Here is a 12,949-nt window from a genome sequence, read left to right as displayed (position 1 = left end):
AAGTAACAATAGCCCCCCAAAAGTGTCAGTAACCAGAGCCCTCCCCCCTAAAGGGTTAATCTCCTTCAGCACAAAGGGGTCCTCTTACCACATGTTGCTTTCATTTATACACTGAGCAGATGGCAGATCTCCCTTCCCTGGTCTGCGCTGCTTCCATTCTGCATTCTCCAGCTCTGCTGAGTGAGGGAGCGTCTGCCAAGCGCAGGGACAGGGAGAAGTGCACACAGTCCAGGCACTGTTATCAGCTGCTGGGGAGGACCTGGCTTTAATCATTTACTTACAGCCCCTGGCTGTCAGTAATGTGACCCTGCACGCAGCGTGCTCCGTCCTTCAACACATAGACGAACCATGCCTAGCAACCCTATTTTAAGCACAGGTAAAAGTAGGCAGTACAGGGAACAAAAATGTGGAATTAAGGGGTAATTGAATACACTGTGAAAAGTTGAAATAGGGCCACCAAGGTGATATTAATCACCACAATCCAATACTCAAAAAATATATATACGACAGTTATAATTTAAACTTTACTTTTTGGGGGGGAAACTTAATTTTTTTAACTTTTTATTTCCACTTTGTTTTTTGTGCCACTCTGGGAGTTCAACTTTTGGGGGTCTAATCCCCTTTACAATGCGTTCCAATACTTCTGTATTGAAATGCATTGGCTGTATGTGAAATACAGTGTGTATTACACATACAGCTTCCTGCCTGTAAGATCCAGGGGGCTGGATCTCACAGCCTCTCTCCCAGAAGGCAGCCACGATGCCTAAGGAAGGCATCGCGCTACCTTCCATGCCATCGGGTCCCCGTCACAGCAGCTTCGATACCCGCGAGGACATCACATGTTCCGCGGTCAGCGCTGACTGCGGCACATCAAGGGTTAATGCGTCAGCATTGGTGATTTCACCGATCCCGGCGCATGCAGCAGGGATCCGGTTATCAGTGACTGCCGGACTCCTGCCGTGGATTGGGCGGGCGCATCTCCTGTACCCGCCCGATCACAGCGCCGTACATGTACGGCGCTGGTCCTTAAGTCACAGACATCTGCGCCGTACATGTACGGCGCGTGTCCTCTACGGGTTAAGGGTCCATTCACATGTCCGTATGAATGGTCCGGATCATAATTGCAGAACAGGTGCGGACCCATTAATTTTCAATGGGGCCGGAAAAAATATGGACAGCACACAGTGTTCATTTCAGGTCCACAGCCCCGAACTTCTGGTCTGCGGCTCCGCAAAAAAATTGAGCATGTCCTATTCTTGTCCACAGCTGCGGTGTCAGTGTTTTACGGACATCTGAATGGACCCTAACAGGGACTCTACGCGTCCCAGGGACTCTAAGGTCCCAGGTACAATTCTCGATAATCCATTTTTCCATAAATCCAACACAATCCAATCCCTCCTTACCTTCCGGAATCCCACACATCTCAGGTTTACTCTTCTTGACCTATCCTCCAGATCCGTTTTTACAATAAATCCTCCACCGTCGATGTTCTACTCTCCATTTCTTGCATATGTTCTCACATCTTTATAGGATCATCCCTAATGAAACCCACATCTGTTTGAACCACCCCAATCTGTGTTACCACTTTTCCCATCATGCTCTTCAACCTTGTAACAGTACAAAGAATCTCCTTAACCATTTTTGGGTCACAGTCACTTATTACTAGATCCAACTCCTTGCCATCAGGGACATTTAACTGCGTGTTATCTTCCAATCCGGGATCCGTCCCCTCACATTGTGGACCTTTAAATGAATGACCATCCATGTAATGCATGGAAGGCCTGGGTCTGCAAGAACAGGATCTGTGCTTACTGAATGGTGTTCTGGCTTATTGGGGGAACGAGTCTCGAGTAGAAGACCTGCTCTATGACTTCCATATGCCATAATACGGCATAGATGCTTATGGGAGACCTGTCATCTTTCCTGACATGTCTGTAATGACTAATTTAGCAAATAATTCCCTGAGCTGAGCCAGCGCTTGGCTATTTTCCGAACTCTCATAGCAGTGAATGAGGGTGGCCATGCATGTGCGGCTGCTCCCTGTTAACTTCAAGGGTCCCATTCTGGAACCTGCACCTATCTGACATTGAGAGCATATAATAGCGATATGCCATCAGTGTCCCAGATGGGCCAGACCCTTTAATTAAAACAGACCTGTCAGAAGAGCTGACTGATCCTCTGTAATTGATATATAATTGAGCATTTTGTTTTCAACTTTTAGTGATATAAGCCTGGACTAGAACGGGGACCTGTAGGGAAGGCAGGCAAAATGACTGCCTTATCTGAAGGTTCACTGTGCAGCCTGTCATCTGCAGAAAGTATTTCCTTTAATAATTACATTACATGAATGTGGCTGACATCTCCAGAGGTACTATCCTTCTCGGATGCCACACATTACAATGTCTCTGATGCATTAAGCTCTTTGTGCTGGCTGCAGCACTCAGTTGGGAAAGTTCAGACTGGTACAGGAAGTATCAGGTTCCATATTATAACCTTCTAAATGACTTTTATTCATCGCCTGCTGATACTTTCATCTGCTTATCTAGATAAAATCGTAGAGGAACTAACGCTGCCTTTCTGCTCTGCTTCTCAGGGAATCTCGTTTGATGACTTTAGGTCTTTCTTCCAGTTTTTAAACAACTTAGAAGATTTTGCCATTGCAATGCAAATGTACAACTTTGCCAGTCGATCTATTGGACAAGGTAAGTCACCCTAGCACCAAGACCTATAAAAAAAATTTTTTAACTTATTTTGCTAGATAGTTTGCTTGTCAAAAATGTGGATTTCACCACCATAAATGAGTTATTCCCATACTGTACATGCATGTCTATAATGGGGATAACCTTTTACCACCAATCCACAATTCTCCAGGAAGCTTAGATCTATGGTGCTGTTTATAGTCTCGCAGCTTGGCTCTCTTTGTCTAGAACTGACCCAGGGAAAACAAGTTAGGCCCCTTTCACACGGGCGAAAATTCCGCGCGGGTGCAATGCGTGAGGTGAACGCATTGCACCTGCACTGAATCCGGACCCATTCACTTCAATGGGGCTGTGTACATGAGCGGTGATTTTCACGCATCACTTGTGCGTTGTGTGAAAATCGCAGCAAGCTCTATTTTCACGCAATGCAGGCCCCATAGAAATGAATAGGGGTGCGTGAAAATCGCAGGCATCCGCAAGCAAGTGCGGATGCGATTTTCATGCATGGTTGCTAGGAGACGATCGGGATGCGGAACCAATCTTTATTATTTTCCCTTATAACATGGTTGCAATTTTTTTTTAGAATCTTACACTGCTCACTCCTTTTTTTAAAAGTAAGCATGGTTAGCTGTTTGTTTAGGAGTTCACCAGATTCTTCAGTTGCAACTTAAAAAAAATCTTAGTTCTATATTTAAAGGTATAGCAACAACTTACAAGATTTGACAAATGTGGTGCATAATACCACAGACTCAGGCACGGACTTGATCTCAGGATAGATTTACCACGTTGTCCTTGCTGAGCCCTTCTGTGCAGTTAGGGTTCCATATGCAAAAAATAAAAATGCTAATCTCTGTCTGTGTTCTCATTCATCCAGGTCATGGTATATCCGTAGTAATAAGAAGCAACTGGAAATTTCATATATTTTTTTCCCTTGAAGACATTTCCCTGGTTATCTGACTGGCTTTCTCAGTTAGGGTGCATTTACATCACCGTTTAGCTTTTCGTTCTTCAGATCGGTCAGAAGAAGAGAGAAAAACAAACAAACAGGATCCTGTAAAAAACGGATCCTGTTGCATTAGTTGTCATCCGTTTGAGCCATTTCCGTCTAAGATCTGTTTTTTTAGACGGAAACAAAAGTACTGAATGCAGGACTCCCCCCCCCCCCCCCCCCCCCCCCCCCCGTCTAAAAAACGGATTTTCAGACGGAAATGGCTCAAACGGATGACAACTGATGCAACAGGATCCGTTTTTTTTTCTCTCTTCTTCTTCTGACGGATCAGAAGAACGGAAAGCTTAACGGTGATGTGAATGCACCCTTAGATGTTAGAATCAATCAGAATCTCTGTTTTCTCCCATAAAGGCAGAACCCATGGCTAAACTCATTTACTTGTAATGGGTCTGCCATTTTGTGTGTTTTTTGGGGGGTTTTTCTCGATGGAGAGAACAGACACCAGTTGGAAAAAAGAACGGGAGCAGAGCCTAAGGATAAATTCTCCCAGGCAGTTTACTTTATATTTATCAAACAACTTAGATACCATATGGCAATTTAGAAATGCCTTCTTAAAGGGGCATTGTAAGCGAGTGTCTTATCAGTCACAATTTTGTGGCATGTTTAACAGTATTTAGTTACAGAATTGGCAGAGGTGTACCACAAGTGGGAGACGACATAGCCTTGGTGTCCATTTTATAACTGTTACGCTTTATAAGTATGTCTTCGATAATGGACACTTTTACAAAGCCCTAGATCTGCTCTGTGAGTCCATGAGAAGCACTCTCATGGCTGGTCCTTCATGATAAAATGTTGTCTTACATTCGACACTCTTTCCAAATGCTATGTGCCATAGTAGATCATGGGTGTAGTGGCTTTTTATTCTAGTCTTTGGAATCAGGAGGAACATGTATCAGTTACGTTATATCATTCAAATTGATCCCTAATGGTTAAAGTGTCATTGTTACATTGATTTGTCAAGAATCATAACTATGGAGCCGCGTCCTCTGCACTTTGAATGACAGGCAGTGAAAACGTCATCACGTCTGGCCCTGACTTCTCATAAAGTCAATAAAGTGCAGAGAGCTGAGCCTCTAGGAGTAATGACAACGCCCCCGTTGCTCCTAGAGGCTCATTTGCATATATTAAACTTAATTTTTCTCAGCAATGAGGGCACATATGAACATGGGACGAACACAGATGCCTTCCGCTGCCAAGCGCACATCTAACAGGTCAGCCAGTGTGATAGGTAAAAATCTGCTGACAGATGGCCTTTAAAGGGCCGGCCTTTAATAAATGATGGCCTATCCTCATTACTAGCAGATCGGCAGGGTCCAACACTCTGCACCCCTGCCAATCAACGACAGAACTACGCAGCTCTGTCAGTCTTCTAATGGAGGGCGCTCATTACTATAGCACTGTAAATGAATAATGACCTGCGCCCTCCATAACTATTCTGCTGCCATTTGGGTAGTCGCACTGGATATGATGTCAGAGCTGCCTCCTGTGGTATTATGGGGAAAGTCCTAGTCTGAAATTGAGATGATGCCTGTAATAAAATGTCAACCCAGTCCAAATGAATGAAGCAGACAGGCGCAGCTAGTGACTTTGGGTAGGAAACCAAGCATGGTTCCAGTATTTTGTTTTCAACTTAGGGAGTTACCAAAAAGGTAAAAAAAAAGAAGTGAGGTCACATCTAGATACCTGCTATTAGTGAGAAGTCAGTATTGGCACCATCAGCTTTGCACATTGTACAGGAGCCTGGGTTTGCTCCAAGGTAAAACATTAAATTGCTTCTCCATGACCAACTCCAGTTGAAGAACGGTGAATGACAAAACAAGATGGGAGATTTTCCTCTTATCATAATGATTGGTTTGACTCGTTTGATGTCTTGTTTCTCCACAGATGAGTTCAAGCGTGCCGTATATGTAGCTACAGGCCTGAAGTTGTCTCCACATTTAGTGAACACTGTGTTCAAAATCTTTGATGTTGACAGAGACGATCAATTAAGTTATAAAGAATTTATTGGTATTATGAAAGACCGGCTACATCGAGGGTTTAGGGTAAGAAGCTAAGGTTTACCTTCTGCTCTCAAGTCACTGCTACTGACATCACAATAAAGTCATCAAGTAGCTTTTTTATTACTAAGTATATAATGTAAGATGTACTGTATATATAGAAATATGTAGATATTATGGAAAGGCAGTAATAGCTATCCTAGATTGATAGATTGAATACATAGACAGATGAGGTTCTGCACTTCTATTGGCTATTGCTGTGTTTCCTCAAAAATAGTAGGAAATAAAGACGTTTTACCTTCTCAGTACATTCACTGCTGACTAGAGCTTTCAGTTCTTAGTTGCATTATGCTGTCACCTGCTGGCCACGCTAGGGTCATTGCATCTGAGTGCCTAAAGGGAATGTGTCATCAGAAAATGACCTATTGTTTAAAGGGATTCTGTCACCAGGTTTGACCCCTGTCAGCTAAACATATGCTGATGTTCAGGGCGTCTTCACGATTCCTAATGTGGGCTTATAAATGTCATCTGTGGGCTTATTTAGCTAAAAAACAGCTATTACTAACCTGTCAGTCAAACAAATAAAGTGCCTAAGGGGATGTTAATGGGTGCAAGATGCCCGCCGCACCCACCGCCGTTCGTGCCCAGCGCCGCCTTTCCGGACTTCTGCGCCGCCTCCTAAACCTCTGTGCCGCCTCTAGCTCTCCCTCCCTCCCCCCTCCTCCTGCTGTAAGATCTCGCGCTTGCGCACAGGGCCATGCCTGATGCGCCCGTGCGGACTTCTCCATTTGGCTTCTTACAGCGAAGTGCGCATGCGCCGGCACTTCGCTCAACCCCTGTATGCGCGAGATCTTACAGCAGGAGAGGGGGAGGGAGAGCGAGAGGCGGCACAGAGGATTAGGAGGCGGCGCAGAAGTCTGGAAAGGCGGCGCTGGGCACGAACGGCGGTGGGTGCGGCGGGCATCTTGCACCCATTAACATCCCCTTGGGCACCTTATTTGTTTGACTGACAGGTTAGTAATAGCTGTTTTTTAGCTAAATAAGCCCACAGATGACATTTATAAGCCCACATTAGGAATCGTGAAGACGCCCTGAACATCAGCATATGTTTGATATCCTGCAACTTACAAAGAAAAACAATAGGGTAGATCCGTGGGTTTCAACTGCCCTGTGGTGCACAGATTGTACTTACACGGCACTCCACCAATATCAAGCGTATCACAGATATCCTCTGTAAACTGGTTGGTTCTCCGCAGGGAAGATGCACGCTCACACGCTGTTACACAGGGCTCAACCACGGATTTAATGACAGCATACACCTGGTGAGTCTACTGGGATTCCCAACTTCTTTGGTTCAAAGTTTTCTGTGGATACAAGTTGCTCCCACCATAGTGAAGCTCCGATAACTCTTTTAAAAAGTTTATTAGTACATACTTACAAACATGCACTTTAAAATCGCATTTAAAATCCCAGCGTCTTTTTCCTTGCCCTAATGCTGGGATTTTAAATGCGATTTTAAAGTGCATGTTTGTAAGTATGTACTAATAAACTTTTTAAAAGAGTTATCAGAGCTTCACTATGGTGGGAGCAACTTGTATCCATAGAAAATGTTAAACCAAAGAAGTTGGGAATCCCAGTAGACTCACCAGGTGTATGCTGTCATTAAATCCGTGGTTGAGCCCTGTGTAACAGCGTGTGAGCGTGCATCTTCCCTGCGGAGAACCAACCAGTTTACAGAGGATATCTGTGATACGCTTGATATTGGTGGAGTGCCGTGTAAGTACAATCTGTGCACCACAGGGCAGTTGAAACCCACGGATCTACCCTATTGTTTTTCTTTGTAAGTTGCAGGATAGCCATCAGTAGGAGATCTGCAGACCGTGGTTACATTTTGAAGGGAGGAAGAGAAAAGAATCTGTTTTATACCGAATATTTATGATACGCGCGGTCCGAACCTTTATGTACAGTACAGACCAAAAGTTTGGACACACCTTCTCTTTCAAAGAGTTTTCTTTATTTTCATGACTATGAAAATTGTAGATTCACACTGAAGGCATCAAAACTATGAATTAACACATGTGGAATTATATACATAACAAACAAGTGTGAAACAACTGAAAATATGTCATATTCTAGGTTCTTCAAAGTAGCCACCTTTTGCTTTGATTACTGCTTTGCACACTCTTGGCTTTCTTTTGATGAGCTTCAAGAGGTAGTCCCCTGAAATGGTTTTCACTTCACATGTGTGCCCTGTCAGGTTTAATAAGTGGGATTTCTTGCCTTATAAATGGGGTTGGGACCATCAGTGGCGTTGAGGAGAAGTCAGGTGGATACACAGCTGATAGTCCTACTGAATAGACTGTTAGAATTGGTATTATGGCAAGAAAAAAGCAGCTAAGTAAAGAAAAACGAGTGGCCATCATTACTTTAAGAAATGAAGGTCAGTCAGTCACCCGAAAAATTGGGAAAACTTTAAAAGTAAGGGCTATTTGACCATGAAGGAGAGTGATGGGGTGCTGCGCCAGATGACCTGGCCTCCACAGTCACCGGACCTGAACCCAATCGAGATGGTTTGGGGTGAGCTGGACCGCAGAGTGAAGGCAAAAGGGCCAACAAGTGCTAAGCATCTCTGGGAACTCCTTCAAGACTGTTGGAAGACCATTTCAGGGGACTACCTCTTGAAGCTCATCAAAAGAAAGCCAAGAGTATGCAAAGCAGTAATCAAAGCAAAAGGTGGCTACTTTAAAGAACCTAGAATATGACATATTTTCAGTTGTTTCACACTTGTTTGTTATGTATATAATTCCACATGTGTTAATTCATAGTTTTGATGCCTTCATAGTCATGAAAATAAAGAAAACTCTTTGAATGAGAAGGTGTGTCCAAACTTTTGGTCTGTACTGTACATTCCTTAACAGTGTAATCTACCCCACAACACTTCTCGGACCTGCAGCAGTTTTTTTGCGGACTGGTGATTTAGTATATTTATATATCTTTTTATATCAGCATATGTTTAGCTGACAGGGGTCAAACCTGGTGACAGAATCCCTTTAAATCACATTTTTATGTTAAAAAGTTTTTTTTTTTACATTTTCCCATGTCACTGTCTATATTTGAAAAATGTATATGATCCAGCAATTTTCACACTGGCCACTAGGCAGAGGCGGACTGGCCATAGACCCTACAGGGAAATTTCCTGGTGGGATGATGCCCAGAGGGCAACCTAAACCCTCCTCTTGGTCAAAAGCCAAGTACAAACAAAAAGATCTGATGCCCTCAGCATTGATTAATTTAGGCAGTATTGTGGTATCTGTGGCCACTTTAAGTTCTCAGTCCGACCCTGCCACTAGGCCTAAAATATGTTAAGACTTCCTGTCTTTTGAGAGCAGCTACATGAGCCATAGACGCAATGAACAGGAGGGGACTCATTGACTTCTATGGGAGAGTTTTCTAGGCATGCTCAGTGACCAGTGCATTGGTCAGGACGGAGTAGATAAGCTGTGATATCACCAATTGTGGATGGTGGATTCTTTGTTATCTATATAGAAGTGTTACCTGTCATTGTAATTCTGTCTGTGGTGATAATGATAAAACAGTTACTAAAGCTACTCAAAAGTTACCAGTACAGAACAGGACATCATGACCTAATATAAGGTCTAGTGACCAGTGTAAAATTTGCAGGATTATATACATTTTTTTAAAATATGGATAGTGACATGGAAAAATATACTCACCACTATAGCCTGTAATTTCTCTGGTTACCCAATAAAGATTTCTGTAGACAATATACTAACCCAATGACAGGGTCTAGACCAATATTCCATGATCAAATCCTATTGTTTCCTGCCAGGGTCATATTTCCAGTCTATATGAGGTGGGAAACTTCTCATATGATGCAGTAACTGAGAGGAGAAACCAATGATGTCACTCTGGGTAAAATATAGTATCAGGAAGGTTCAAGGCCAAGATCTAGAAAATGTGAAATCTCGTGAGCAGTATTAGAACATTGCTGTTGTATGCTATTTCCAGTAAGGGCGGAGGTGTACATAGAAACCATAGGGCCCCATCATAAAATTCAGGATGAACCCTGCCCTCCAAAACGGGGAAAACAGAAAATGAAGAAAAAATGCTAGTCATGCTGATATTTATCAACGAGTATCTCTCTGTATATTTCTCTAATAACTATCTATCTAATTACTATCTATCTATTTACTATCTATCTCTCTGTATATCTCTCTAATATCTATCTATCTATCTAATTACTATCTATCTCTCTAATAACTATCTATCTATCTAATTACTATCTATCTCTCTAATAACTATCTATCTATCTAATTACTATCTATCTCTCTAATAACTATCTATCTATCTAATTACTATCTATCTCTCTAATATCTATCTATCTATTGCTCATATATACAAACCGGATTCCAAAAAAGTTGGGACACGAAACAAATTGTGAATAAAAACTGAATGCAATGATGTGGAAATGGCAAATGTCAATATTTTATTTATAATAGAACGTAGATGACAGATCAAACGTTTAATCCGAGTAAATGTATCATTTTAAAGGAAAAATACGTTGATTCATAATTTCACGGTGTCAACAAATCCCAAAAAAGTTGGGACAAGTAGCAATAAGAGGCTAGAAAAAGTAAATTTGAGCATAACGAAGAGCTGGAAGACCAATTAACACTAATTACGTCAATTGGCAACATGATTGGGTATAAAAAGAGCTTCTCAGAGTGGCAGTGTCTCTCAGAAGCCAAGATGGGTAGAGGATCACCAATTCCCACAATGTTGCGCAGAAAGATAGTGGAGCAATATCAGAAAGGTGTTACCCAGCAAAAAATTGCAAAGACTTTGCATCTATCATCATCAACTGTGCATAACATCATCCGAAGATTCAGAGAATCTGGAACAATTTCTGTGTGTAAGGGTCAAGGCCGTAAAACCATGCTGGATGCCCGTGATCTCCGGGCCCTTAAACGACACTGCACCACAAACAGGAATGCTACTGTAAAGGAAATCACAGAATGGGCTCAGGAATACTTCCAGAAACCATTGTCAGTGAACACAATCCACCGTGCCATCCGCCGTTGCCAGCTGAAACTCTACAGTGCAAAGAAGAAGCCATTTCTAAGCAAGATCCACAAGCTCAGGCTTTTTCACTGGGCCAGGGATCATTTAAAATGCAGTGTGGCAAAATGGAAGACTGTTCTGTGGTCAGACGAGTCACAATTCGAAGTTCTTTTTGGAAATCTGGGGCGCCATGTCATCCAGACCAAAGAGGACAAGGACAACCCAAGTTGTTATCAACGCTCAGTTCAGAAGCCTGCATCTCTGATGGTATGGGGTTGCATGAGTGCTTGTGGCATGGGCAGCTTGCATGTCTGGAAAGGCACCATCAATGCAGAAAAATATATTCAGGTTCTAGAACAACATATGCTCCCATCCAGACGTCATCTCTTTCAGGAAAGACCCTGCATTTTTTAACAAGATAATGCCAGACCACATTCTGCATCAATCACAACATCATGGCTGCGTAGGAGAAGGATCCGGGTACTGAAATGGCCAGTCTGCAGTCCAGATCTTTCACCTATAGAGAACATTTGGCGCATCATAAAGAGGAAGGTGCAACAAAGAAGGCCCAAGACGATTGAACAGTTAGAGGCCTGTATTAGACAAGAATGGGAGAGCATTCCTATTTCTAAACTTGAGAAACTGGTCTCCTCGGTCCCCAGACGTCTGTTGAGTGTTGTAAGAAGAAGGGGAGATGCCACACAGTGGTGAAAATGGCCTTGTCCCAACTTTTTGGGGATTTGTTGACACCATGAAATTCTGATTCAACATATTTTTCCCTTAAAATGGTACATTTTCTCAGTTTAAACTTTTGTTTCGTGATTTATGTTCTATTCTGAATAAAATATTAGAAGTTGGCACCTCCACATCATTGCATTCAGTTTTTATTCACGATTTGTATAGTGTCCCAACTTTTTTGGAATCCGGTTTGTATCTCTTAAATGCCCCTCTATATACTGTCCATCTCTTTATACTGTCCATCTAATGACACTTGATAGAATACACATGAAGCAGTAGCCATGGACACCACCACATTTGTGCACTCCTTGTAGTGTGTAACCCAGCGCTTTCACCTTGAATCTAACTAGCGTCACGTTTTTCAGTGGCTTTGCACTCTCTATGATCTGCACACGTCTGTCTTCTGCTTCACAGGGCTACAAAACTGTCCAGAAATACACCACTTTCAAAGCCTGTCTGAAGAAGCACCTCCACAACAGATAAGTACGTCATGGCTATCCCTTCAGTGCACTTTGCATGCTATCTGCTAGTCTTTCTTTCTTTCTTTGCAATCAGATGCGATCAGTATGCAGAACAGAATTCCTGGACTGTTGGGTTGTTTATAGTCCAGTACAATTGCAGGAAAATGTGTGCCGTGAGTGGAAGCGTTCTACATGTGATCACGAGTCTGACCAAGTGAAATTACAGAGGGCTCCGCTTTTGGCATAATAAAAAAGAACTCATTTTGAAAATGCTTTTTTTTTATTAATCCGGTCTTAAGACAAAATAGCTCTGAGTCCAATGAGGACACTGTGAGCATTGCGCTTGTGCAGGGAAAGCAGAGAGCACAGGTCACTTCTCTTTCTGTATGGCCTGTATATGCCACTGCTTGTCAGCCCTCTTTATGTTTATACATTGTTTTTCTTTATTTGAAATATTTACGGTAATAAATTACAAAAAGCAACAGATGAACCAGACTATAGGCTCAGAGATAATGATGGATCCCAAAGGAGGGAGGTAGACTGGGACTAAGGATGGTTCACACCTGAGCGTTTTACAGCGCGTTCCTACGTGCTGTAAAACGCTCAACAGGCAAGATCCAATGATTCCCTATGGGCATGGTTCTCACCTGAGCGTTTTACAGTGCGTACGAACGCGCTGTAAAACGCCCTACGCCCTAAGAAGTACAGGAGCTTCTTTGGGGCGTAATGTTGCGCGTTCCCGCACATAGACTTCCAGGAACGCGCGACAATGGGCGTTTGCTTGTTTCCTCCCGCGTATATAAACGCCCAATAAAATCGCGCATACAGAGTACGCTCAGGTGTGAACCCAGCGTAAATGTGCAAGGCCAAGGGTGTACCAAGGAAAGGGATAGAAGCTGCAAAAAGATGACCCTCTTTCTTTAACACTTCCAGTAATCAGCTGATATCATATGGAAAGCTGCA

General features: G+C 42.8%; 1 protein-coding gene across 3 annotated transcripts in view; it reads left to right on the top strand.

The window, feature by feature from the left end:
• The window catches only part of MICU3 (mitochondrial calcium uptake family member 3), a 193,284-nt gene that overhangs the window by 177,762 nt on the left and 2,573 nt on the right, over positions 1–12,949 (top strand). For 2 of the 3 annotated variants that reach the window (XM_040418797.1, XM_040418798.1), the window contains 2 exons: positions 2,594–2,702; positions 5,593–5,750. In XM_040418797.1, the coding sequence (XP_040274731.1) occupies positions 2,594–2,702; positions 5,593–5,750 (267 nt within the window). Of the gene's footprint in view, positions 1–2,593; positions 2,703–5,592; positions 5,751–11,939; positions 12,009–12,949 lie in introns of all 3 variants that reach the window. The other variant, XM_040418799.1, reaches the window with a different exon arrangement.

The sequence above is a fragment of the Bufo bufo genome, chromosome 2 (genome assembly GCF_905171765.1).
Source record: "Bufo bufo chromosome 2, aBufBuf1.1, whole genome shotgun sequence".
Classification (NCBI taxonomy): domain Eukaryota; kingdom Metazoa; phylum Chordata; class Amphibia; order Anura; family Bufonidae; genus Bufo; species Bufo bufo.
Note: the sequence above shows the minus strand (reverse complement) of the source record. Positions and strands in the feature narration are given on the sequence as shown.